Source organism: Zalophus californianus, chromosome 10 (genome assembly GCF_009762305.2).
Source record: "Zalophus californianus isolate mZalCal1 chromosome 10, mZalCal1.pri.v2, whole genome shotgun sequence".
Taxonomy (NCBI): Eukaryota; Metazoa; Chordata; class Mammalia; order Carnivora; family Otariidae; genus Zalophus; species Zalophus californianus.
Window position 1 is genome coordinate 33,665,893 of NC_045604.1, and position 27,196 is coordinate 33,693,088.

At 38.5% G+C, this 27,196-nt stretch overlaps 1 protein-coding gene and 1 non-coding gene across 7 annotated transcripts; both read left to right on the forward strand.

Moving 5' to 3' along the window:
• The first annotated feature begins 795 nt into the window (after positions 1–795).
• CD55 (CD55 molecule (Cromer blood group)) lies at positions 796–26,778 on the forward strand. 6 transcript variants are annotated; one of them, XM_027611165.2, is made up of 11 exons: positions 798–1,174; positions 1,964–2,146; positions 3,599–3,790; positions 4,188–4,287; positions 5,396–5,481; positions 8,804–8,992; positions 14,251–14,970; positions 17,894–17,914; positions 23,254–23,323; positions 25,347–25,446; positions 26,316–26,778. In XM_027611165.2, exons 1-10 carry the CDS (start codon positions 1,096–1,098, stop codon positions 25,441–25,443), a joined length of 1,737 nt encoding a protein of 578 aa, XP_027466966.1. In that variant the 5' UTR covers positions 798–1,095; the 3' UTR covers positions 25,444–25,446; positions 26,316–26,778. The 6 variants fall into 6 exon arrangements, 5 of the variants coding, with proteins under 5 accessions (XP_027466965.1, XP_027466966.1, XP_027466968.1 ...); XR_004819361.1 differs by lacking the exon at positions 26,316–26,778 and having other exon boundaries at positions 796–1,174; positions 17,894–22,306; positions 25,347–25,418; XM_027611166.2 differs by lacking the exon at positions 23,254–23,323 and having other exon boundaries at positions 801–1,174.
• LOC113933833 lies at positions 6,813–6,916 on the forward strand. Its single transcript, XR_003523528.1, has one exon. It is a non-coding gene; the product is annotated as a U6 spliceosomal RNA (small nuclear RNA).
• Positions 26,779–27,196: the final 418 nt, after the last annotated feature.

The following is a 27,196-nucleotide window of genomic DNA, read 5'->3' on the forward strand; positions in this document are numbered from 1 at the left end:
GTAATCCTGCTGCCCCCTTCCTACCCATCCCCAGAGATTCTAATCTAAGTAGTCTGAGGTGTAGCTTGAGCATCTGGATTTTTTTTTTAAGCTCCCCACGTGACTCTAATGTGTGGCTAGTCTTGCACACCACTGGAATATACTTAAGGTCTTCTAACAAACCTTCCTCTTAAAACCACCACCCTATCATTTCGTTTTCTGGCGCTTGGTTTTTGTTTGGGCATTTTTCTCCCCTTGCATCACACACGCACACTCCACGGGATGGTGCATTTCTTCCAGCAGTCGGACTAGAATAGCCCCAAAGAGGAATTCATGAGCTGTCCTTGGTAAATAAGGAGAACCCTGGCGAGGAAAATGATTCCCACCCAAACATAGTATGAACAATGGTCACTCCTTGCTGTGTTGCTTGACCTGTTTTCTTGGGCCATTTCCCACTTGCCGTTTTCAGATTACGGAGTGTGCTAGGAGACCACACACTGTTTTTTCCCCATTCCTTGTTGGCATTTGACAGACCTCCAGTTGAAGGCACCAGGTTCCTGGGTGGGCACTCTTTCTCAGTTTCCAGGGGCTACCTGGGAATCCACCGCACCTTCTGCTCAGCTTGGCAGCACTCAGGAGCGCTAAATTTTCTCTTAACCTAATTCAGATTTCCAGGAAGCGAAGCCCCGGCCGCTTGAGCCACGCCCCTCTCCTCCGCCCCCCGCCCCCCGCCCCCCAAGTGTTTTGTTTACTTGGAAAGTAGATATTTACATTTCCAGATGGGAGCTCCGCGCAGGCCCCACCCCAGCAAAGAGCAAAAGGGAGTCCAGGCGACCGGCCAGAGAGCCCCTCTCCCGGCCCGTTATCCCCCTTCCCCAGTCTAGGGTCTCTAGGGGAGGGAGCCGCGAGAGTCCCCCGCCCTCGCCCTGCCTGGCACCTGGTGCGAGCTAAACTCTCCTCCGAGCGTCTCTTCGCCCCACCCTTTGTGATTCAGAGCCCCAACCCCGCCCAGGAGCTAATTTAACTCGCCTGGCGGCACACCCAGGCGCTGCTGCTGCTTACAGCTCCTTGCTGGAGCCCGCTTCCACTTACTCCGGGTCCCGGGCCCCGCGCGCCATGTGCCTCCCCGGCGGGCCGAGCGCGCCGCCGCCGCTGCTCCTGCTGCTGCTATTGCTGGGTCCACCTGCGGCTCAGGGTGAGCGGGGGCTGGGGGGCCCGGCCCGGCCGGGGGAACCCTTAGGCTGGGTGGGAGGGGCTGGATCCGTCTCCGCGACGACCGAGAAGTCTGGGCACCGGGGGAGGTGAGGAATGAGGGCATGGGTAAATCGTTCCCGTAATCCTCTACCCTTAAGGCTCGGAGCTCCTACTGGCACGATCCCTTGGGGACAGGGAGAGGATCTCCGGGCTGTCCTGCAGTGTGGGGTCTTGCTGTGCTGGACCCCAGCTAGCACGGCTTCAGGAGTGAGGCGGGGACCGTTGAGGAAGCGCGGGCTGAGTTTGGGGAGCAGCCAAACCTGGGGAAGCCAAAGGGCAGGGCTCAAAGAGTGAATTCTCAATCCCTCAACATCTCTTTAAGGGTGGGAGGCCAGAGTTGACCACTGTCACCTCTTAAACAGAGTCCAATTGTGTGCTGCACGGGACGCTACCCGTTAGCAAGTCTTGTCTTCCAGGTGGAACGTTCCACGGGGGCGTCTGTCTTTAATTGTGTGCTTAGTGACAGCATCAATGTGGAGATCAATTCTAAACCACCTTTTTTTTTAATAATGAAGAGGGGGGTTGATTCTGTCCTTATTTTAAAACTGAATTAATTGACAAGACAGGCAGCCTAGCAAATTCTTGGTATGTCGGTTCAGCACTGTATGGAAACCTTACCTGTGCATCAAAAGCCTTGGCTGCTTCCCTTACTCCTCTTGCAAAAGGAATGTTGCTATGAACTGAAAAGTGTTATTTCCTTCAGTTCTGTTTTTTCTTTTTTCCTCCCTAGGTGACTGCAACATTCCCCCAGAGGTACCTAATGCCCAAGCAACTTTGGGAGATCTCTTGAGTTTTCATGAAGGAAGCACAGTAACATACAAATGTAATGAAGGCTTTGTAAAGGTTCCTGGCAGGGCCGACTCAGTGGTCTGTTTCAACAATAAATGGTCAGAGGTGGCAGAATTCTGTAACCGTAAGTTCTTCATTTTTGTATATATAAGTTATGGGAATGGAACGTACTGCGTTAGCTTAATTTTATCCCTCTTTGGTGTGAGTGGTAATTGATAGTTTTCAAGCATTAGGAAACCCCAGGGTATATAAACCTGGCACTTCACCCTGCAGCTAATTGACACAGTACTTCCCAGAATAGGTCCTGCTTCTTCCTTAACAGGTTTGGGCTTTCTGTTGTTCTCTCCCCCACCCTCCGCCCCCACCTAATGCTGTACCCCCTGAACTAATAGACAAAATAAACAATAGGTACAATTTAGGAAGTAAATTATATATGAAGATGTTTGGCAATCACCTCGCGACATATAACATAGGTCTTCTGTGTTCTTAAATTTCATTTTGTAAAGTAGGACTCACCAAATACAACTCTGCGGTAGCATTATAAAAAGTTCTCTGTATTTCCCTCAAAATCTATCACTAGATGCATAGTCCTATATTAACTTTGACAGAGACAAATAAAGATAAAGATGAGACTTGGTTCCTAGCTTTGGACAACCTGGAGTAATAGAAGGTACAGGAAATATAGAAACTGCCACAAGTATTTTGTGAAACCTGTGAGAAATCAGCTTGAACCTTTGGGTTTTGTGTGTGCAGGATAGAAGGCAGTGGTTGAAGTACTTAAGCCTTTGCACGTGTATCATGTTTTAGTTTATAATGCTTCTACCTAGCTGACTCCATTGACTCCTCCATGAGTGGACAACCCCATGAGTGGAGTAGGGACTCTTATCCCCATTTTTCAGTAAGAAGTAGTCTGGGGAAATAGTCCCCCCAGAAGTTAAGTAACTTCTTGAAATCACCAGTTCTTATGCAGGAGAGCCAAGGTCCAAACTTGAGTCTTTGGACTATAAAGTCCGTGTCCCTTCCACTGTACCATGCCTCTACACATTCACATTTGCCCAGATGTTTACCGTTTATAAATACTTTTATGTATACCCCTGGCTCACCTGATCCGTTGCCTTCTGGGTTGTTGTGAGGATGAAATGAGCTTATACATATACAACATTTAGAGGTATTCAATAAATATTAGCTATTATTGTTACTGTTATTGTTGTTGTTCAGGACATTAGCCCCGGGGGTCTGAGGAAATACTGGTCCTCCTCTCACCCCGTCCTCCTTTGGGCAGGTAAGGGTCAGTGGCAGAACGGTGCCAGGCAACTAAAATGTGTTATATTTCCTGAATTGTGGGCATAGTGATATCTAGGTACCAAATTTACTAATCAGGAAATAGAAATATATACGTGAATGTGCTTGACACACTGTAAATGTTGTAGTGATATTACTATAGTTAAATATCAAATATGTACAAAGAAGTACAGAAAAAGGGGTGATGTAAGGACCAAATAATTCTGGATAATTAAACATAAATTATCAAATAAGGTGATATTAATTATGTTGTTGCTTTTGTTAATACTTTTAGGTAGCTGTGACGTTCCAACCAGGCTACTTTTTGCATCTCTCAAAAAGTCTTTTACCAAACAGAATTATTTCCCAGCGGGTTCCATTGTGGAATATGAATGCCGACCTGGCTTCCGAAGGGACAGTTTCTTCTCAGGAAAACTAACTTGCCTTCAGAATTTTACATGGTCCAAACCAGATGAATTTTGTAAAAGTGAGTATAATTTTACAGAGTATTCGTAATCATATGGTATTTGGGGAAATGGTATTTCTTCCTTCCTTCATGCTGGACGTCTGTGTGTACATATTATTACTTCGAATGATTCTGAAAAGAACCATTAGAGTCATTTTATAATTTTGTTTTAAATTAGGCCAACTAAATACTTGTGAGATGGGAGTATTAATTTATTCACACTTAATTTGTTTAAGGTTACCTAAGATGTAATAAGCATATATTCTAAATACGGTGTTTTATTTGAAACTTACAAAATGAGGGAAGGATTTTAAAAAGTCTAAGGATAAGAAATATCAATAGTTCTATGCAAATGATGGATTTGCATAGAAGTGCCTGATAATTTAATGAAAAAAAATCAATTTGTGTTCCCCTCTAGAAAAATCATGTCCTAATCCTGGAGATTTAAGACATGGTCATGTCAGCATACCAACTGACCTATTATATGGTTCATCTATCTCCTTCTCGTGTAACGAGGGGTAAGTTTTGGCATACTACATATTTATACTCTATATTTAACAAATGTGAAAACAAATTAGGACTTAAGATGCAAGTTTTTAGACTTGTGGTCAGTGTTTACAAGCTAGTCTCAATAAAACAACTCCTCTGCTCAAAGGTCTTTCATCGTGAGCTCATCATGGTTAAATTTGATAAAATGGGGGCAAGAAAGGACAATTTCTTGTAACACTGAATTCTCTCACTTGTTAGATTTCAGTACATGTATGATTCACTATAAAATTTTAAATGTGATTAGTAAAGGAAAAAACCTGTAATATGTTGGCACTTGCAGAAATTATATCCTTCAAGTGTTCAAGTGAAACCAATCCTTACTTTACCTAAATAATGAATTTGCATTTTTTTCTGTGTGCAAACTGCCTGTTGCAAAATATTATGTGTTAAAAACATTTACTCCTAGCATAAAAATATCATGCTGACCTGAGGTCTTTTCTAAGTTCTCTATGTAGGGAAAAGGAACTCACTCTTTGGGTATCATCAGTGTCTCAGAGACTGCCGGAAACTTTATGTTCATTTTCTCATTAAATATCTGCATATTGAATTATGATATTTTACTCTGTGTGTGTGTGTGTGTGTGTGTGTGTGCGCGCGCGTGCGCGTGCCTGCTCTTTATAAAATAAAAATATCAACATCATGTGTCTCCTGTATGCAACAGAGATGCTTGGATCATTAATATGATTAATATCAAATCTGGGGAGTACTTTGAGCCTTAAAATATAAATATGTTCTATTATTCTATGAAGCCTCTGTTGATCTTTTAGAATTCAGAAATATAAAATAGTCAAGCATCTATATCACTTTAAAATGTTTCAAAATACTTTCCTGTTTTCTCATGTGGACCCCACCCAAATAAAAAAACATTTTGTATGTCTTATACTTTTGTATCCTTTGGATATCACCTTTTTTAATTTAATTTTTTCTTTCCCTTTAAACTGCCTTGTGAACTTTGATCAACTTGTTTTGTCTCCATCTACTGGCGTACTACATATTTTAAGATGATATTTTGGAGAATTTAAGGGAAGCCAAACTTGTGGATGGAACCTAACTTTTTTTCTCCCCTCATTGCTTTAGGTACAGGCTAGTTGGTGAAACTTCTAGTTACTGTTCCCTTGTAGACAGGGATGTTGGGTGGAGTGATCCATTTCCGGAATGCCAAGGTAAGACTGAAAAAAGCCTAAGCACTCTAGTTGTGAGGCTGAATAGTCAATGGTAAATTACTTTCTCTCATGAAGAATTGTTCACATTGTGTATTTGTAGTACCCTCACCTTCCAGTGTAGGAGTGTCTTAGCTAATCTAAAGATCTTTATTAGTAATGTTTCTTAATTTATTAGCTGCAGAGGTAAAGGATTAGAAAAACCCAACAAACTCCAAAACAAACAAATAAACAAACAAACAAAACAAAGAAACAAAACCCCAGCAAACAGGTGTATATTGTGGTTGGTCATTTATTATCCCTACCTTTCCTTCTAACAATCAAGCAAAATAGATGCAGGGTTTTTCTTCCCCATAATTTTTAATTTTATGAATTAAAATACTCCTGATCAGAGAGTCTATATGACCTGAACCTACATCCCAAAGTAAGTGGCAAGAGAAGGCATTTAACCCAGACCTCTGGACATCAAACCCATCATTTTTCTAGGACTCAATGTTGCTTCATTCAGGATTATGAACTGAGCTAATTATCTATAAATGTTTTGAAATGGGATTGATTTTTCATCACTAGAGGAATAAGGTTATACAATAAAGAAGAAATATGATTTCTGCACTTGAAAATCTTATCTTCTTAGAGGGAGATTAGGACATAGAAATAGTATCATAAATGCATGTATCCAGTCAAATTTATATCCACTAGAGGCATATGTCTCTTGAAAATTGAGAGGATTAAAATATGTGCAGCATATTTCTTTTTTTCTTAAGAAAAAAATGCACCATTTAAAAATGTAGGCTTTATTGTTTCTCCCATCTTTGCCAAAAGGTCAAGTTTTGGGTGTTATTAGGAGCAGAAAACTAGACTAGACTTAGTGAATTTGACAAGCGTGTCTTGATTGACACACTGTGGTAGGGAATGTATGGGGTCAGTTGATATGAAGTTATGATATGAAGACAAATAAAATGAAGTCTTGCCAATCAAGAGCTGGCAGGTGTAAGCTGGTCACACCCAGATACCCCTTTACACCACACACCACCTTGAGTTCTACCCTCCTATGTCTGCTAGTTCTCCTTTTTCTCATTATTAGTACTTTGAAATTTTCAGCATTACTACCCACCACCCACCTTTCCCATTTCTGTCATCTACTAAGGGATGCTGTAAGTGATACTAAAGTGAGTTTGGACAGCAAACTTACTCGAATAGGCATCCCCTCTGGCACTGTGAGAAGCCTCTGATGCATGTAAATGCACAACATGGCCCACACGCCCAAGTCATGTACCGTGGGACCTCCCCTCACCCCCATGGCACTGAACTGTGGACTACAGGTGTACACAACAATCACGACCATGTGATACATATACTAAAATTGGAACAATACAGAGAAGATTAGCATGGCCCTTGCTCAAGGATGACACAGAAATTTGTAGTGTTCCATATTAAAAAAAAAAAAAAAAAGAATATAGACCAGGAGAAAGGACGCTTTCAGGCCCTGCAGGGGGGAATTCCGAGGGCCAGTTCCTAGAGCCGAATTTACAATGGGGTGGGGGAAGAGTTCTCAGTGAGCACACCTTCAGCCCTGCAGATACCCCACTGGCAAGGAGAAGCACAGTCAGAAGAGGGCCATAGCCTCTTAAAGTGTAGCAGCTGGGGCAGGAGTCCCACTTGCCTGAGTTCAAAGGTGACGCTGATTGCATTGGCCCCCATCCTCCATTCTTGGACTCCATTAATGTTTCATCCACATCCTACCCAGAGTGATCCATCTGAAACACGGATGTGACTTATCTCTTCCGTCTTAAACTTATACATGTCTCCTCATCACTTGCAAAGTCCAGACTCCTTAGTAAAGCATATGAGGGTTGCCATGGTCTACCCACTTCACACTCATGTCTTGTCCTCATACTTTATGCTCTATCCATGCAAACCTCCCTACATCTTTCCTTCTGTTACTGCCCCTGCCTAGAATGTCCTTCAGCCCCTTCTCTGCTTAGCTTTTCTTTTTCTTTTTTCTTTTCTTTTTTCTTTTCTTTTCTTATTAAGGGTTTGCTCTGATAGACCTTCTAAAAGCTTTTGCTGACCTCCCTGCTGGCTAACTGTTCTCTCTTTTCCACACCATGGTGCACACTTCTGTGATAAGCCTCGCTATTTTGTGTTAAAATGAAAATCTTTGAACTTTTTGTCACTATATTTTTTTTATTTTATTTATTTATTTGAGAGAGAGAGAGCACAAGCAGGGGGAGCAGGAGAGGGCAGGACTCGATCCCAGAACCCTGGAATCATGACCTGAGCCGAAGGCAGACTAACTGACTGAGCCACCCACGCGCTACTGTCACTATATTTCAACACCTACTACTTAGTATTTTATTTAGTTTTGCAATTCCGTTTGTGGAACAGTGCCTGGTATGTGTTAGGTGCTCAGAAAATCTCTGAACGGCACTGATGGTGACGTGCAGGCGGCCTGCACCTTAGCCTTACGTAAAGCCAATTAACCTTCTGTTCCTTGCTTCAGTCAGTGGCCTAAAAGTAATGTATCTGTTTGCTCATAGTCTCTGGTTACTTAAGGCCACTCGATGTAACATAATTGATGTACACACATGACCACATTGCTTTCCTGGCTCTAGACAATGTGGATCCATTGCATTTTTTATCAGGGCTACTGCCAAGGAGGGGCTTCTAGTACGGTTTTCCGAGTGCTGCTGCTCAATACGTTTACTTTAAGTAAAAGGCTGTGTGTCAGTGTATGCTGAACAAAATTTGATACTAAAAGTCAAAATGTAATCCTGACACTTCAGATATTTCACTCTGTCAGAATCATGTATTCCTATTTCCCAAGTATGCCACCTGACTTCTAGGCTCCTTCCATTTGGCATCATTTCCCCCTGGAATGCAGAGCAATGCCCTCTGCTTTGCTCTCTTAGCAGAAGGGTATGTCTCAGTATCACACTCAAGGTCCATTTCCTCCTTAACATCTCTGCCCTGCTTTCACCAACTCTGAACTCTGGCAGTATGGGCTTTTTCTAGCACAATGTGATATGTAATGTGTGAGGACTTTACTGTAATTTTTGCTTCGCATATATGTTCTAGATCTTATTTCTATACATTGGTCTCAAAGTTAGCATTCATGTTTTACACCATTTGTATCCAGAGCTCCAAATACACTACTCATTACTTAATAGGTATTTCTAAGCTACCTGGTTGATAATGCTGAATTTAGAAAAATGGTAGATTTTTACTTTTTTTAAATAAGTTATTTAACATGTTTTACTCTTACTTATTAAAGTAAGTAATTGGCAGTTTTATTAATGTAAAATATGTTGGAATTTTTTTAAAGAAATTTTTTGTCCAGAACCACCAGAAATTAGCAATGGATTCATTCTGGATCCACGGGACGCTTATGTGTATCAACAGACTATAAAATATAGATGTAATGAAAGCTTCACCCTGATCGGAAAGAACTCTATTTATTGTACTGTTAGAGGTGACCAAGGAGAATGGAGTGGCCCGCCACCTGAATGCAGAGGTATTGAGTTTGCATTGTTGTATTTTTGTTTTATTTATACCTTTAGGTCTATATATGGGCTACAGAGATTCTATGAACTCCCTGAGAAATGAATGGAAAATGTGGTACATATGCATATTTTTATTTTTCTGGGGGGCGCAATTTTTCATCAGATTATCAGAGGGGTCTATGACTTCCAAGGAAGGAGGAAACACTGATATGGAGAATATATGGTAATGTATGAATAAATAAATAAATGCATACACACACACAGCGTATAGCACACACACATACACGTAACTCACAGCGTATAGCACACACACACACGTAAACGTAACATGTCTCACGTTTTTAGTGAGTCAGCTTGCATTTGCTATTTCTTACCATATCACCTTCAATAAGTTAATATTAATACGAAAGTAAATAAAATGGTTTATTTTCTTCAGTTGGGAGGGAACCTTAGACTAAACTGAGGGATCTAGATAGTGATCCCAGTAGGCGGTATTTAAGCAATGTGATATGTGATGCCAGGGTGACTTGAGCTCTCTTTATAATTATACTTGGAATTATGTTAGCATGAATTTTTAAATATCAGTGTTGGTTGAAAACAGTTGTTTGTTATAAGTGGCATACATCAACAGGGAAGTAATATTAAAACCATGCAGAGGGGTATAAAATGTAAAGTAAAAATCTCTCTGTCCCTAGTCCTTCTCTCAGAAGTAACCATCGTTCACAAATGTTTGCATTTGATTCTAGAAAATAAACATACATACACATATTTATATTTTTAATCATAGCAGTTGTATGAATATATCATTTATTTAACCCATTGAGGGAAATTTAGTTTTTGATTCTAGTTTGTGTTTTTTTTTAATTATTATTATCTTTTGTAATAAAAGATGCTGCAACAAATATTGGGCATCTGGAATTGCACAAGTGTGCAAGTGCATTTTGTACAGTAAATTCTTTGCAGGGTAGTTACTGGAACAAAGGTACATGCATTAAACTTTTGACAGACGTCACCAACATTGTTTCCAAAGAAACTGTAACAGTTCACTGTCCCAGCAATAGTGCTTCACTGTGCTGGCTCTCTGCACCCCTAATGATAATGGTTATTATGATGTGGAGATGTGACAACTGCGTGGTGAAAATTTCATTATATTGTCTGAATTAATTTAATTATGGGAGAAATTTGATATGTGTTTGCTTCTTAATCTGGCTATGTGATACACTTCATATTTATTTTCCCCTGTTTTATTAAATTATCAGTTATTTAGAGCTTACAAATCTAGGGTAGTGCCCAAGTAGGCCATGGTAGGCCAATATTTCCTTTATAATAACTACAAAATCTGGAGAGATTTTTTTTTAAGTCATATTTTGAAAGGCATGAGATACAAGGGTAGGAAAAACCAGGACTAAATGAACTAGAATTCCTGGGGGTGGAGAGTGAAGGCAAGCCACCCTGAGGTGCACCTGGGCTGGGGGGTCCATCGTGACCCGCTTAAAAGACCACCGCCAGGAAAGAGAGAAACTGGCCAAGCTTTTAGCGGTTGTGGTGGCTAGAAAAACATACTGAAAATTGAGGTCCTCAGTGCAGGGCCAGTTTTTCCCAAGGGCCATTTGCTGATTTCTTGGGCTGCAGGGGAGACTAGGGGTTAGACCCAAAGCTTCCAAAGTACAAAATACAGTCTCTCAGATCCTTCTGGTATTTGGGCAACAGATATCAGAGGAAGAAGCTTGGATCAAGCATACACTCCTGTCCCCCTTAACACATTTGTGCCCATTTTGAAGCTGTGTGGGGAAGGAGGCTAGATTGCTGGGCTGGGGACTCCTGAAGGGCAGACCTGCGTCTCCCACAGTTTCTCAGGGCTGAGGAAACAAAGATTCCCTGGCTGTCGAGGAAAACCCCAGAGGGACAACTCCCAAGGAACAGAGGCAAGAGTAGAAGTAGACTGAGTTTTACTAAGGCTGAGACCCAGCTCAGTCCCTCCTGGGCTGAGGATGTAATCACCTCCAACCAGTCTGCCTATCAGAAAAAGGGACTCTCTTGGAAGATCATACCATCTGACTGTTTTATATACAATGTCTGTAATACAATAAAAGAGTTACTAGAAATGGAGAGAAGTAAGAAATTATAACCAAATCAGGGGAAAATAAATCCAGATAAAGGAGATCCAGATAATTGAGTTAGCAGATGAGGACTTTAAAATCAGTGGTTAATATGTTTAAGGTATTAAAGGAAAAGAGAAATAGAGAATTTCAACAAAGAACTGGAATCTATAAAAATAAAGTAGACGTTCTACAACTTTTGAAAAATATACAATCTGAAATGAAGAGCACAATAGGTTTAACAGTGATATGGACACAGTATTAGGAACAAGAAGGAAGATTCATTAATAATGCCCAGAAGCACAAAGCAGTGGGGCGGGGGGGGGATGTAAAATATAGGTAAAACTTTAGGAGATATTTGAGACATGTTAAACTGTCCTAACATAGGTTAGCTAAGAGGAGAGACAGAAAGAGAGAAAGAGAAGCAGAAGTATCCAAAGAGATGACAGAATGCTCCAAAACTGATGAAATACATCAACACATTCCAAAGGTTCTCAGGACTCTTAGCAGAATAAAAATAAGACCACTTCCCAGCATGTCATGGCAAAAATTTTGGCAACTCAAAACAATGATAAAAGCATCAAGAGACAAAAAGACAACATTATCTTCAAAGGAGCAACACTATACCTGATCACAAACTTCTCAACAAAAATTATGGAATCCAAAGAAATTGAGAAGAAATCCTTCAAGTTAAGGATAAGAAAATGACTGCTCACCTAGGAGTCTTTACCCAATGAATATATGCTTTAAGACTGAATGCCAAATGAAGATGTTCTCAGACGAAAACTACGGGAACTTGTCACCAGAAGACCAGACCTGCACAGAACAACAAAGTAAAAGCATTCCTTCAAGTAGAATGAAAATAATCCCAAGTAAAACATGAAAATGCAAGAGGAAATGAAGAACACTAGCAAAGGTACATGAATAGGTACTGTACAAAATGATAAATGCATTGTCTTCTAGGGTTTGATGTGTATGTCGAATCCAAGTGTATAATAGCAACAGAGCAACAGGCAATAAGAGGTAAATTGCATTTAAAAGTTACAAGGTTCTGGCAATACTAAAAAGTTGTAAAAATGTTAATTTGCATAACTGACTTATAGTCTAATACATACGGTAATCTCTAGGGCCGCCATGAAAATAATAGTGAAAGAAAGTATAAATCATAAGTAACAAAGGAATGATAATGAACACTTCATCCCAAAGGAAACAAGAGAGGAAGGGAAACATAAAATATATGGGTGGAAAAGCAAACTGATAGTAAGGTGTTTGCTATAAACCCAACTCTATCAGTAATTACACAGAGTGTAATTTAAGTAAGATTGTCAGACTGATTAAAAAAAACCTATTTGCTATTTACAAGAGACACAATTTAATGATAAGAACACTGAATGGTGAAAAGTAAAGGATGGAAAAATATATTTTGCAAACAATTACCAAAAAAAAAAAAAGCTGGTGAAGTTCTATTAATATCAAAGAATACTTTAAGAGACAACAGTTCATAATGATAAATGGGATCCATTCAACAGGAATCTATCACAATCTGCGATCTATGAGCACTGGAGAAAAAAAGCTTCAATCCACATGTAGCAAAAAACGGACAGAAAGAAAAATAGAGAAATCCATGATTAGAGTTTGAGTATTCTACACACCTATTTCAATAGCTGTTAGAATAAGCAACCAAAAATCAATAAGAGTATAGAAGCAACAGTTAAACTTTTTTTTTTAAAAATTGACATATTAAGAGCATTGAACCCTATAAGGACAGATGGAAGAAGTTTTTTCAAGTGTGCATGGAACATCGCCCGTAGGCTGGGCTCTAAATCACAGTGTAGTTCAGAAGATTGAGATAATCTGGAGCGCGCTGATGGCCATGGAATTGAACTAGACATCAAACAACAAAAAGGCAATGAGAAAAGCAATTTCCAGGACACTTACACTATACTAGCATGTAGGTCTTCTGGCTCGAAAATGAGAACTAACATGGTTGGACAAAGAATAAGATTTATATATGAGCACCTTAGAGGAAAAGTCCATACAAAATCTTACCCTAACAATACCATCTACCATTTTTTGAGGGCATCAGTCCTACTCTACTGGCTAGGGCTTCTCCGCGAGCTGTCTGGTCCCCACCGTCCTCTGAGGTAGATCACAGGAAGCAGAAATAAATGATGCTGGGTGTCTGAGTGAGTGCAGCAGGATGTGTGTGCTGGTGGAGCAGGCAGCTGCTCACCAGAATGGTAAAATGTGTTCCTTCAGAGACAGGCATTGTGTGAAATAACTTCCCTAAATTATTTCTCTCATTCCTTACAAGAATGTTCTCAAATCTGCTGTTTTTATCCTCACTGTACAGATGAAAAAATCACAGCTTAGCAGGATTAAAGAAGTTGCCCACAGTCTCCAGTGTGTGGTGAAGCAGGCAGCCCTTCTCCATGCTGCCTTAGGTGGGAGTGTGTAAGCGGCCCAAAGGCCAACAGGCACTGAAGACCTAAAACTGTACAAAGTGGTTAGAGCTGTGATTCTCAGAATAGGATCTTAATCAAGGTTGCAATTCAGATATTTGTTACCTGATCTGCAATCCAAAGAGGGACTAAACTAATATGTGTAACGTTGGTAACCAGCACAAGAGGAAAAAAGAGTTATTTATTTTTTTTTTTCAGATTGACTGTATTACTTTTAAGAAGGAGTAAAACAGAACAAGTTCCCAAGGTGACGAACATGTCCTGAAAGCATCGAGAAAAGGAACTATGTTGTGATTATCTCTGTCTGTCCAGTGGTTCTATCTGGTTCTTTGGTCTTGGCATGAGCAAAGGAAAACATTTTGTGAGAGAAAATATCTTAACTTGGGGTGTGTCACAGAATGAGATCACTACCAACTCGGACTTTGGTTTCTTTTCTTTACATGGAAAACAGTTTAAGAACCTCAGTACTACTTTGGTGTAAACCCACTTTAGTTGGCTACAGGCATAATTTAGATCAAAGCAAAAACATGCAGCATTTCAGTTCCTTGGGAAAATCATAATTAGACTTGGTCTCTTAAAAGTCATATTCATATTTAGGTGTTTGTGGGAGAGAAAGAGAGAATTCATAGAGCAAGCAATTTGTTCCTAAGTCTTAACTTGACAGCATTATTTAGCTAATATTTTTTTAACATTTTTCTTCTATATAAGGTTCTCCGATTCCTAAGGTCACACTACCAGCTCAGAACTCCACCACGGTAATTGGATCAGCTACAAAGCCCACATCAACTCCTCAGAAACCTACCACAGCAAATGTTCCAAGTACCAAAGCTACATCAACTCAGAAACCCAGTACAGCAAATGTTTCAGGTACCAAAGTCCCATCAACTCCTCAGAAACCCGACACAATAAATTCTTCAGCTGCGGAAGGCCTACCAACTCCTCCGAAACCCACCACAGTACATGTTTCAGCTACAAAGACCCCATCAACTCCTCAGAAACCTGACACAATAAATTCTTCAGCTGCAGAAGCCATACCAACTCCTCAGAAACCCACCACAGTACATGTTTCAGCTACAAAGACCCCATCAACTCCTCAGAAACCCACCAGAGCAAAAGATTCAGCCACAGCCAAAAAATCCCCCATATCAAATGCTCTATCTACAGAGACCCCATCAGCAGCCCAGAATCCCATCATGGCAAATGCGTCTGCTACACAGGCCATGCCAGTAACCCATAGATCCACCACAGCGAAAGCTTCATTTACACGGAGTCTTCCAGCAACACGAAAGTCCACTATTATCCATGCCCCAGTGACTAAGGGTCTCCATACAACAAAAAGATTGACCTCTGCTCATATTACAGCAAAACAGAGTTCCGCTACTCCCAAGACAACCAGCACACCTAATGGAAAAGGGACCCTCTCTTCAGGTGAGTTGACACTGCTCAGGTTTTCCTGAGTAGGGATCTGAGGTGCTATGGTGGGAAGAGTTTTTCGTACTAACACGCTCTTGACTTTCTTCAGAGGCAGATTGGGAGTATGCTAGGGTGAAACATTTTGCAATAATGTAGAAGAAGATTGGGGCTCCATGAAAACAATGCTAAGTTAAGCTTGGCAAAGAAATTCTGTTTTTTTATATGAGATTTAGGTAGTCCTTGAATTCTTCAAGACCCTTCAGGGAACCAAATATATGTACCATCCTTATGGCCATTTTTTGGGTCTGGTTTATTGATAGAGACCCATCCCTTAAGCATGCTGAAGGATCTCTCCAGATTCCATAGAGTTGCTTATTTGGTAAAGAAGTGTCTTCTAAGTAATTGAAAAGACAGAATTCTTTGAAATGGTCCATATTTACACAAGGGTCTTTAAATGACAATTTTTGTAAAAGTGGAGTAAAATATGTTGTAGACTTCAAAAATACATGTAGAGTGAATGAATGAAACCCTTCTTACTAGTTACTGCTAAGCTTCGGGCTACCAGGATGTCCCCTTGTCTATTAACTTACCTAATGGGTAGCCAAAATTTTTATAGATACTCTTATTCTCTATTAGAGATAACTATTTTTTTTCAGTTCCTTGGAAAATCTCAACAGGACTGTGAGCCAAGAGATAATTTTTTAAATTGTTTTAACTTTTTAATTGAACTCAACACACACCCACACACGCCCACACTCACACTGCATAAAACACCCATGTATGGCTCAATAACTTTTCTAAAGCAAATATTTGTGTAACCACTACCAACGTCAAGAAATAAAATATTAGCAGCCCCCCAAATTTGCCCCCTCAAGTTCCAGATGCTCTGTTAGTGGTCCTGAACTTCATACTCTGACTAATCCTCCTACTTAGCCAGTACAACCCTAGCATTTTCTCCCTATACCGCATGGCCTAGGGTCTTCTTCCCTCACTGCAAATATGCAAACCTCATTCCATACTGTTCTCCCTCTCCGGCTTTGACCCATTTCTGCCTGTCTTAGTTTGCCAGCCAGTGCCTTCAAATCATTGTTATGATTGCTTTTCCATATTTTGTCCAGATTTCATAATTGCCGTGATGAAGTCTGTTTTGCCATCATCACAGATAATTTTTAAGAGCTTGAAACTTTACAGGTATCCTTGTTGAAATTTCCTTTGATATTCCATGATTCCTTTCTGTAAAAAGCCAAATACATGCACATGCACAAAATCTTAACCCATTCCTGCCCGTTTTTGGTCATCCTCTGATGGTATCAAATAATCCTGGGTTTTGTTTTTTTTTAAATAGTTTGACGCGTTGTGACCATATTTTCATAATGATTTCATATATTTCACAGTTGTTATCTTGAAGCCTTTTTTGCCCTTACCTGGCTATTTTTAAGATTTTGAACATTATAGATATTATGTGTTGTGCCATTTCCGTTTCTCTCCCTCTGAGGCACTGACTGCCCTGAGCCTGGTGTTTAAGCATCCTATCTATGTTTTAATTCTTAAACTTGCACACGTGTATCCATTAGTAGTACGTGATATTGTTTTGTTTGGGTTTTTTTTTTTTTTTGTAATTTACATCAGCAGTATCTTGTATATTTCCTTATCTACCTTGGCTTTTGGCACTCCACAGCAGTTTTATAGCTTGTGTTCACACATTTAGGTCTAGTTCATTACTTTTAACACTTGTAGGAGTTTACTGACTTCTTCAATTTTCATGACCTCTCTGGGCCTAAAAGTTTTAGGTTGAATACATCTGATTTTTCATAGAGCAAGGCAATGAGAAAGAAGTCTCACCTCACCAATATAAATTTGTTAGAGCACTAACTTCGTTGAAATATTTCTTTCTGTAAAAAAAAAATACAAGGTAATTTAACAAATTTAAACGAAACCTGAAAAAAAACATGAACTAAACCCGAGTCAATAATTATGATGAAAATACAACCAAGTATTTGGGGTCAAATTTCTCTCTTTTATGCAATTAACTTATTCCTCAGATATCATATACCATTTTTTGCTCATATTGAAAAAGAAAGGAGTCGTTGCCTCTTGCTGGGTATGCACTATAGTTGTATGCACTGTGCACTTCTCCTCTTTGGACATGAGTCCTTGGGACAACCTTGCAACATAAGCCTTTTCAGCTTCATTTTATAGGTGATGAACTAGAGGCTTAGAGATTAATTTGTATGAATCATATAGTACCCAGTTAATAGGGAGAAAGTTGGGAGTTAAACACCTATTTGCTGACTCTAAATCCTGTGCTTTCTTCTGCTGTGTAATGTCGCTTGTTCTTAGTGGTATTTTGAATAAATCCATTTAGTCTACGGCCATACCACCCTGAACGTGCCCGATCTTGTCTGAATAAATCCACTTACTACTTAGGAGAGCAGCATATTATTATAAATATATATATTTATTTGAAAGTAATTGTTGCAGTACCACATTCATAGTCCTTGAAAGGTAAAAAATTAAGTAGTTTGAGCTTTTGATAGAGTCTGCTGAGAAAGACTTCAGTTTCTGATAGTCTCTTGGTCATAGGCTTGGATCACAGTTATTTACTATATAAGCTTTCAAATTTGATTCTTGCCATCAAGTCCTATAGTTGAATTATATGGTGTTTGTTTCAATATTCACTCACTCTTTATCATGTTTCACGTTTATAGTGTTGACTCTGTTGTATAGATATAGGCACTGGTGTATATGTTTCTTGATTAAGTTAATATACAACTGTTTTCATTAATTTATTTATAATTATTTCTTTTAGTTATGAAAATCTGAGTTACTTTTGAACTTTCAAGTACATTCTGTGTATATATATGTTAAATTGCTGGCAAATCAGTGGCTTTACTTTTTTTTTTTTTTTGTAATTCTTCTTTTCTCTTCTTTTCTTCAGATGCTGCCATCATTGCAATTGGTAAGTTTGGTTCTTCGGCAGTTAAAAAAAATTGTCATCACTGTGGGATGTACAATCCATATTCCTGGAAGAGAATATTGTCTTTTTACTGTCTTAGGAATACTATTAAAATGAAATGTTTAAGGGTGTCAAGGAGAAGACAGGTAAATGCAGTTTATCGACGTGTTTGGTGGACACCAATAGGTACTCGGTATGTTCCTAAGTATTCCCAACCACGTTCTTGTAACAGGGTAACTTTAGGGCAACTTCAAATCATTTGGCCAGTCAATCAAGTATCCTTGAATGCCTATTGTCTCAATGCATCATCATTTTAGGGGCCAAAAACAACAAGAAGGAGGCTGTTGTCAATACAGTTTTTAAGCCTCAAGAATTATATAAGTACTCACAAACTACTCCTTGACTGTTTCTCGACTTCTATTCCAAATAAACCAGAATGCTACCTTTGATTACATTCTCTTCCTTTTCCCTTCCCTGTCAGTGATTTAAAGCAAAAATAGCTTTAAAATTATTCTGTTGCTATAGACATAAGGACATACCTGTGTTGCAATTTCTTCTGGCCTTTATTCCAGTATTTTTTTTGTTGTTCATAAATATATTATTTGATGTTATACATTTTAACAAGAAGATTGATAACTCCTAAAGAAGATGATAAAAGAAATGTTTAAGAAGCAATACAGCTATGTAATGTATGGTGATTAACATAACATAATAAAATAAAATTTAAAAAAAGCAATACAGCTAAGTTGGCATATTAATAAGGAATGCCCAACAGAAAATATACACTTATAAAAAAAGTGAGTATTTTAAAATTATGTCCTTATAAGCTAAGGTCTCCTATCTATGTATGCATGAATGAGACAAGGGACTGATGCTGAAAGTAGGTATTTTATTATTATTATTATTATTATTATTATTATTATTATTTATAGTTCTTTTATATTTTGAATGAACCTCTCTTTAGCTAAAATACTTATCTTGAAAGATTTGAACAGTTGGAATTCACTTTGTTTGTTTGATATTTTAAATAGAAATAAATGTATTCTAAAGGAAAACTTCATGATTTCATCATTTAATGTTAACAGTGATGAGTTTAGTGGATGGGCTTTTTCTCACCTGCTCAGTGGCATCCAATGAAGGTTTGAGGGGCTTATTTTCTCTGAAATTCTTGAAGTACGTACTATGTGCTTTTCCAGAAACTTTCCCTTAGGGTTAGATGTAATTCCAACTTGTGCTGAAAAATAAAGAGGAGCTCTTTCCCTCTTAAATCAGACATATGGCAATATTTTTCTTTGGGATCTTACACTTGTAAAATATAAACCTAAAAATTATCTTTATTTCTTCAATTTACTCTGTGAATCGGGTCACTTTTCTCATCTTTATTTTATCAGTTTTTTAAAAATTTGACCGTAGTTGATACACAGTGTTACATTAGTTTCAGGTATACAACATAGCAATTGGACAAGTGTATATACATTATGCTGTGCCCACCCCAAGCGCAGCTGCTGTCTGTCACTATACAAAGCTATTATAATGTCATCGACTAAATTCCTTATGCTGTGCCTTTTTATTCCTGCCACTTTTCTTATTTTAAAGATAAGCAAACTCTACTTACAAGGAAATTGCTTTTCTTGATTACACTGCAGTGTTAATGAGTGATATAGATGATACTAGAACTTTGGAAGTATTTGAATTTTTTCCTATTTAATTCTGCTAAAAAAGAGAGACTGACTAATCTCAGAACTTCCTTATTTGCCATGTAAGTGAAGACTTTATTGTGAGGTCTAAAGCTATTCTGCTGGCTCTGTATTGGTGTTTCTCCAAAACCTTTTTTTCATTATTGCCCTCTCCCCCTCAAGGCACTTTTTAGACATTTTCCTCATCACCCTCCCTCTGTGAAATTTTACTACCACAGAAAATACTGTAAATCTATTTATATTCTCTATGTGTATCTATACTTTATACATAAAAAAGTAAGATTTTTTTTCACCCTTTTGGGATAATACCCCTCATTGAGAATACATGCTCTACATAGTTGTTTTGTTTCTGTTTTTGTTTTTTTTATGCAACGTTGTAAAGAAGACAGGCTTCTGTTTTGGAGTCAGCCAGATCTTCGTTTGAATCCTGTTGTTTTTTTGTTTTTTTGTTTTAATTTAGTAATTATTCAACCCAAGTGATTGAACTTAATCTTTCTGAGTCCCAGTTTTCTCATTTTTGATTGCTGTTTAAAGTCTTTGAAGCTTAATGAGATAATAGATATGAAAACTCCAGCACAGTGCTAACCATTGAATAAATATTAACTTAAAGCAGTCATGCAGTGCAGTCGCTGTTATTTTCCTAAAATGGGTTTCTCTCTTTCTTTTTTTTTTTTTTAAGATTATTTATTTATTTATTTGACAGAGAGGGACAGCGAGAGAGGGAACACAAGCAGGGGGAGTGGGAGAGGTCGTAGCAGGCTTCCGGCCGAGCAGGGAGCCCAATGCAGGGCTCGATCCCGGGACCCTGGGATCATGACCTGAGCCGAAGGCAGACGCTTAACGACTGAGCCACCCAGGCGCCCCCTGAAATGGGTTTCTGACAGTTTTATCATTCCCTCAGGCCACACCAAAGAGTAAGAACAGTCCTTTGTTAAGGTAATATTTGCATTTTTGCTGTGTGGCAAGTACTCTACTGAAATTTTTATATTTTTATTTTACTTTTCAAAACATCTTATAATGTATCTATGTCCCATTTTTAATTTTTTTAATTTTTTAATTTTTCTTTTAAGATTTTATTTATTTGACAGAGAGAGCGCGCACAAGCAGGGGGAGCAGCAGAGGGAGAAGCAGGCTCCCCGCTGAGCAAAGAGCCTGACTCAAACTCTGGGCTCCATCCTAGGCCCCTGGGATCGTGACCTGAGCAGGAGGCAGCTCCTTAACTGACTGAACCACCTAGGAGCCCCTCTATGTCCCATTTTTTATCTGAAAGAATGATTTTTGCAAGATTTGTAACTTGCCCAAGGGCACACATCTCTTAGGCGCTTCAACAGAGGCAGAGTACTCGTTTCTCCAGCACTTGAAAGGATAGATTCTTGTCCTATGTGCAAATCTGCACAACTCAAATTTGACAATTAATGTAGTCCTGATTCTTTACTTCCCCCCCCTCCATTGCTGAAATCCTATATCGTGATGTTCATAAATCTCTTATGGGGATTAATAGGTCAGTTGAAGGAATATTTAAGAAAAAATTAGAGACTACTCAGTGACATATCTAAAATGCTTTTTCTGTATCCTTCAAAGATCACATGCTGATTAACTTTGGCTTTGTACATCCACCTGCATATGGCATATGGTATAGACTAGCCCAAATGGAGGCATACTTTCAAGAGTCTTGAATCATCAGTAGTACTTTGAAATGCATCAGATGCTATATCAGGTCTTCACTGTGTCTTATTACCTTCTCTCTGTAAGATGAACTTACATCCCATTATAAGTAACTTCAATTATCTACAAGTTATTCAAAGTTAAGAAATCAGACAACATAATCATCTAATTTTTCATTGATCTGCTTAGGCTGGCAAGAGAAGCATTTGAATTTCCCGCACCTAAAAAATTCCCTCACACAAAGAAAATCCAATGATAATAACAAAACCCTTCAAGGGTCCTATGGATGTTGCCGAGGAAGTGGGGTTGAATTCTGATTTGTAAATCTGAAAATTTAAGGTTTACTGAAGCACATTCTTTTTCCTTCTATAAAAGCCTCTTTCTGGTGTGACTTCACCTGTCCACAGACCTCAGTTCCTTTATTCTGTTATGTTAAATAGGATTATAAGGAAGAACAACCTATTAACAACTTTTTTAGTTTTTAGTTTTTTTAGTTTGCAGTCTCTGCACACATTCTTCTAGAATTATGTATATGTGCTGATCATTGTTCTAAGAATAAGATTTTGGTTCAGCCGTCTAGATGCTCTGGATCACTTTAAAATTTTCTATCTTCATTTATCATTCAAATTGAAAATGGGGTGGTTTTACAACCATTGAAAATGGTGAAGCTAATGGAAGTGGTGAAGGGAAAAGAAACCCCAAATTTTTGAGGAGCCGTGATTTATTTGATGAATACAATCTTTCCAAGCTAACGATATGGTGCTAGGGGATCAGTTAAAGAAATTGATTGAGTAAAATACCGTAAAAACTTACCTGTGGTAGAAATAGCTGTTTTGTTCAATCATGTATTCATAGGACAGTGCAACTGTGTGACATGAGCGTTTGCTGATTGGTAACCAATTCGTGATTTGATCACATTACTTTCAGTTGCTTTCCTAGTGTCATCTGTAATTTCCTTTGCAATACAGATCAAAAGAATAGAGTTCAAGGACATTGCAGGTTGGAGTAGGAAGGAAAAGGGAGCCCAAGAATGGTATGGAGAAAGGGCACATGGGTGGTTTGGAAGAAGAAAGATTGTGTGTGAAAATCAAACTATAAAAATTACTGTTGACCAACTTATTTGACCAATTACTTTTCTGTCATTCAACTCAAAGTAGTGCATTTAATCTCAAAATAGTGCTTTCCTAAATGAAATTGTATCGACAACAGACTAAACACTGAACAGCATATTCTGTAAGCAACATAAATATGTTTTAGCCTCCATGCACAGGTGATATCACCTTTCCTGTGATGGAGAAATGCCTATAGCTCTTAGCTTTACTAGGAACAAAGTAAATGGCCTTCCTATTAACCACATATGTAGCCCTCATCTCTCTGAGACTCAGTTTACTCATCTACACAAGATACCTTCTAGTGCTAACATTACATAATGCAGTCATCATTTTTTTTTTTTTAAGATTTTATTTGTTTGACAGAGAGAGAGAGAGTACAAGTAGGCAGAGAGACAGGCAGAAGGAGAGGGAGAAGCAGTCTCCCCGCTGAGCAGGGAGCCCAACGCGGGGCTCAATCCTAGGACCCTGGGATCATGACCTGAGCTGAAGGCAGCCGCTTAACCGACTGAGCCACCCAGGCGCCCCTGCAGTCATCCTGTTTGAATGACCAATGATCAAAGCATTTAAAATTGAGCCTGGTGGGGTTGAAACCCTTCAGAAGCCTCTCCAATGGGTTAAACACATCTTATTTGAGTATGTGATACTTTAAATATTTTATTTTATTTTTCTTTGACCGAAAGGATAAATAGCATGCAATTTTTACTGTCAAACTTGTGACATAAGAAAGCCACACACAGAATAGAATTCACATCTCCTGTTTTTCTTTAACTTGGCTCATAACCGGTGTGTTTGTCATTGTAAAACTGCATTGTATATGTACTTGCTCATGCTTCTATTAACCGTGTTACCAAATTTTTTCCCCCTCAAGGACTTGTTGCTGGTACTGTAATTGGTACCCTAATTCTAGTCAAAATTTTCTGGCACTATGGAAAATCAGGGTGAGCAGAAATTCTGATGATTTAAAAAAATTTGTTCTTAGCTTCTTTCCAGTAAAACTTGACACTATATCAGAAGGTAACTTTCATAGCTTAATTGTATTTTTTGACATTCTCTCTCTTTATTCTTTTCTCTGTCATTACTGCCCTGGGTAAACAGACTTTGTGTCTTTTTTCTTTTTTTTTTTTAATTTTTCAGTAGATTCAAGGACATTAACATTTCAAAGGAAAGTGATTTGAAAGCCATTTTCTCACTTTGCAATCTATTAATCAACTCACCTTGTTTCCCTACTCAGTACAATTTCTGGCAGTATCGGTGTGTTACACAGAAGCAAAAACCTGGGGAAAAATCAACCTCTAACAGACTTGGCAGGTTGCCTGTGATCAGGCCTTTTTCTGAGTTGGATTTATGAAAACATGCCAAAACAGCTAAAAACAGCCCCGGGGTTCAGAGGATAGACCCAGGAGCGTGACCCCTTGATTTGAATCATCCCGAGGCTGAAGTACATGCCATGGGGCAATGGGCAACTTCACTTCTCTGATGCTTCTTTTCTTATTTGTAAAGTGGGGGACGTATATCACCTGTCTCAGGGGATTGTAGTAAGGATCAAATGAATTGCCCCCTGTAAAGAAGGTAGAATAGTGCTTGGCACATGGTAAGCCCTGGGATGGTAGAACAGCTGCACATAGGGAAAAAAATCAGTATTATTTGAAACATCTGATCTGCATTGAATGTGCATGTGTTAAGTATAATGTCATAGCTGGCTCTGACCTATCCTGTAGACAGAGGATTATTTAAATTGACCCTCCTTTGTTTTATAGATTTGACCGTTCAGAAAACTTACTGTAGAGTTTATATAAACTTGAATTATTTTTCTAAACTGCCCTACTGCCTGTCTATTTTTTTCCCTTAATTAAAAACAGCTCTAATGCTGTCACTAAATGGCCTGTTTTAATTTGGGGGGTGATGTGAGCTATCTACTTTTTACCCTCTGTAACTCTTACCTTTCTCCTTAAATTAACAGTATTATTGAAGCCTATTATAAGCTAAACTATGTAAATGTTCTTTAAGTCACTAAATGGTTCAGTCTTTAAGTAAAATTATCTGACCACTGGGTCCTGTGAGCTTTTAAGTAGATATTTGCTTATTGCCAATAAAGTATTCTAGTTGCTTAATACCAAATGTAGTAAAATAGAAGTTCAGGTGTTTCAGAAACTTTTTAAGAATGTGGTTTAGAGTCCACCAAAAATGAACAGAATTCAAAGTCATATAAAGTGAGTTAAGTTGGTACAGATGCTTGAGCAAAACTACTGTGGAAGAAAAGTAAACCACCCACCCTACGTACTTCCTTGCCCTTGTTCCGGCTCTCCTTTTGAGTTAGAGCATTGTGGGTTTACCTTGCAAAGCCAATGCTTTGGGGCCTGGCAGGTAAGAGGGGTAGGGAAGGAGTGTGGAGTTCACTGGGAACTCTCTGGGCAGCTTCAGTTTCTTTGCATACTTTTCAGGAAAATAATTGGCCATGTTGGTTTCAGTGGGATGCAAAGTGCTGAAACGTAGAAGGAGGGAATATTTGTTTTGAATTTTATTGGGGTTTTGCAGTAAACCAAATTCCTCTATTTCTGAATCGAAGGAAACTTGTGCAAACCCCCTACGAAAGAATTTGCCTTTTTCATGTGCACTTAAAAAACACTCCACTTGCCTTGTTTTGGAAGTAAAAGCTGTTGAAGGTTAAGAGCTAACTTTGTACATTCCTGGTTATGCTCCTGATTTCATACCGATTTAATTAAAAATTGGATCTTGAATAGGGACAGGGAAAAGAGTTAATGAGTGTGAAGGTGATTGTGTCCCTTCACCTGGTGATCCTTTGTGTTTGCCTATCAAAGGATTTACTTACCTCTTTTAGAAATGTAGTTCCCATAAGTTTTTAGTTAAAAGGGATGTGATTGTAAGGAAATGCTGATACTGCTTTTCGGTTGAAATTAAAATTATATGATTCAATTTATGTTTTCCTTCTCTACTATTCAGCTCTTATTACACTCATGAAAACAACAAAGCACTCCATGTTATGTTTCATAATTTGACTGGTGATCCCTCAGAAGTAAGACCTTGTGGTAAATCGTAAAAGGTATATGGTTTTATGAAGTCACATTTCTGTGTCTTGTAAAATGTCCATCAGTACCACTCGGGCAGGATTTATCCATGACTGTTCAAGGATAATAGGGGCTCAGACCTCTATTATCTTGTCAGACTGGTTTTTCTTTCTTGAGTGACTAACATATTGGATCTCTCATTAGCATGACATGTCATCCAGTCTCCACTCATCATCTCATCTTGTGTTTTGCAATCAGTTTATTGAAATGATTGGATGCTAGCAATGCCACAAATATTTGGGGGGAAAAGCCAAAAGGTAGATACATTAGGGCTTGCAAATAGGAATGCCTTCGTTATGACTGTTTGCATCATGAGATGATTGGCTTATATGGTATTTGTTTCTCCTTTTTGCTTGATGGCTTTTAGAGTTTCCAGTGTTTGGAAATATTAAGATTTGTTTTATGGTATCTTTTTAAGTCATGCTTATAGATCTTATATCTCTTTTCTGTTATACAAAATTATGACAAAAATAACTTAATATAAATGCATCTGTGAAACGTTCTGGGTGTCTTCTTCGAGGTGTCTTTTGATGAAATTTTTCTCTAATGCACGTGTCAGGGGTTTTCTTTGACTTTTAATCTGGAAGTATCTTAATCAATTCTAACTCGGCTACTTAATTTCAAGAAACTAAAAACCTCAAGTGTCATATTTTAGTTGGTGTTGCTATAGCTATTAAACTGTAAAGGCCACCGTGAGGTTAGATAACTTACTAATTTTGCATTTGTTTTGCATGCCACATTAACCGATTAATTTTCATTGTTTATCTCATAGTAACCAAAAGATTAATGTGTATCATCAGTCAATAAAATTATTTTGATGTTAACTTTCTTTTTTAACTTTCAGGACACACATGTATAACACTGACAGTCTTGTGTATGATGCTAGTAACCATTGGCTAGCTGATTTAGCCGAAGAAGAGCTAAGAAGAAAGTGCACATGAGTATGCAGAATATTTCTAGTTCTTAGACTTTCTGGAGGAGTGGACAAAATAAATGTAATCGTGCTCTTCGTTTTGCCTACTATCATTGTCTTTAAGGTGCATAGGAAAATCAATGAAGCAAGGAGAAGCGAGTCTGTCCTGGGACACTCCCAAACCTCTTGAAAATAGAACAACTTGCAAGATTTAGAGTGATTACTTTCCTCGAAGTGTAGGGAAGTGTAGAGGTTTGTTCATACTTAGAACATGAGCATGAAGAAAAGGAAATGTGTGATTTTTTTTTTCACTAGATGTGTAAAGTTACCTTTGTTTACAAAAAAAAAATAAAAGTTAAACACAGTAATTGGATACTGGAAAGAAACAAAAAACCTAAAATCAGTCTCTTCTGAGCAAACTTGCCAAAGAGAGATGGACCGTATTATAAAATAACCCTTGACTGTAAGGCATTTTCTTCTTTTCTCATTCCATTAAAATGAGTCTGAATGGGTTAGCAAAATATTTTAAAGGAAAAACATGCTTATGACTCAAGAGCGTTGATTTTCTTGGGTTAGCTGGTGGCAAAGGAGAAATATAGAATGAAGGAATAACTCTTCCTTTTTGTCACACAAGTACGGGTACCCAATCAGGACTTAGCCTCTCACTTGTAAGTAAGATGGATTGGCCATAGTTTTGTTTAAGGACAATCTTTTTTTTCCTCCTTCTTGGAGTAGGACCCCTATGAAAGAGTGAAAGGTGTCTTCATTAATTTAATGTCTCTAAAACTATCCAGAGATACTTTGATATTAAC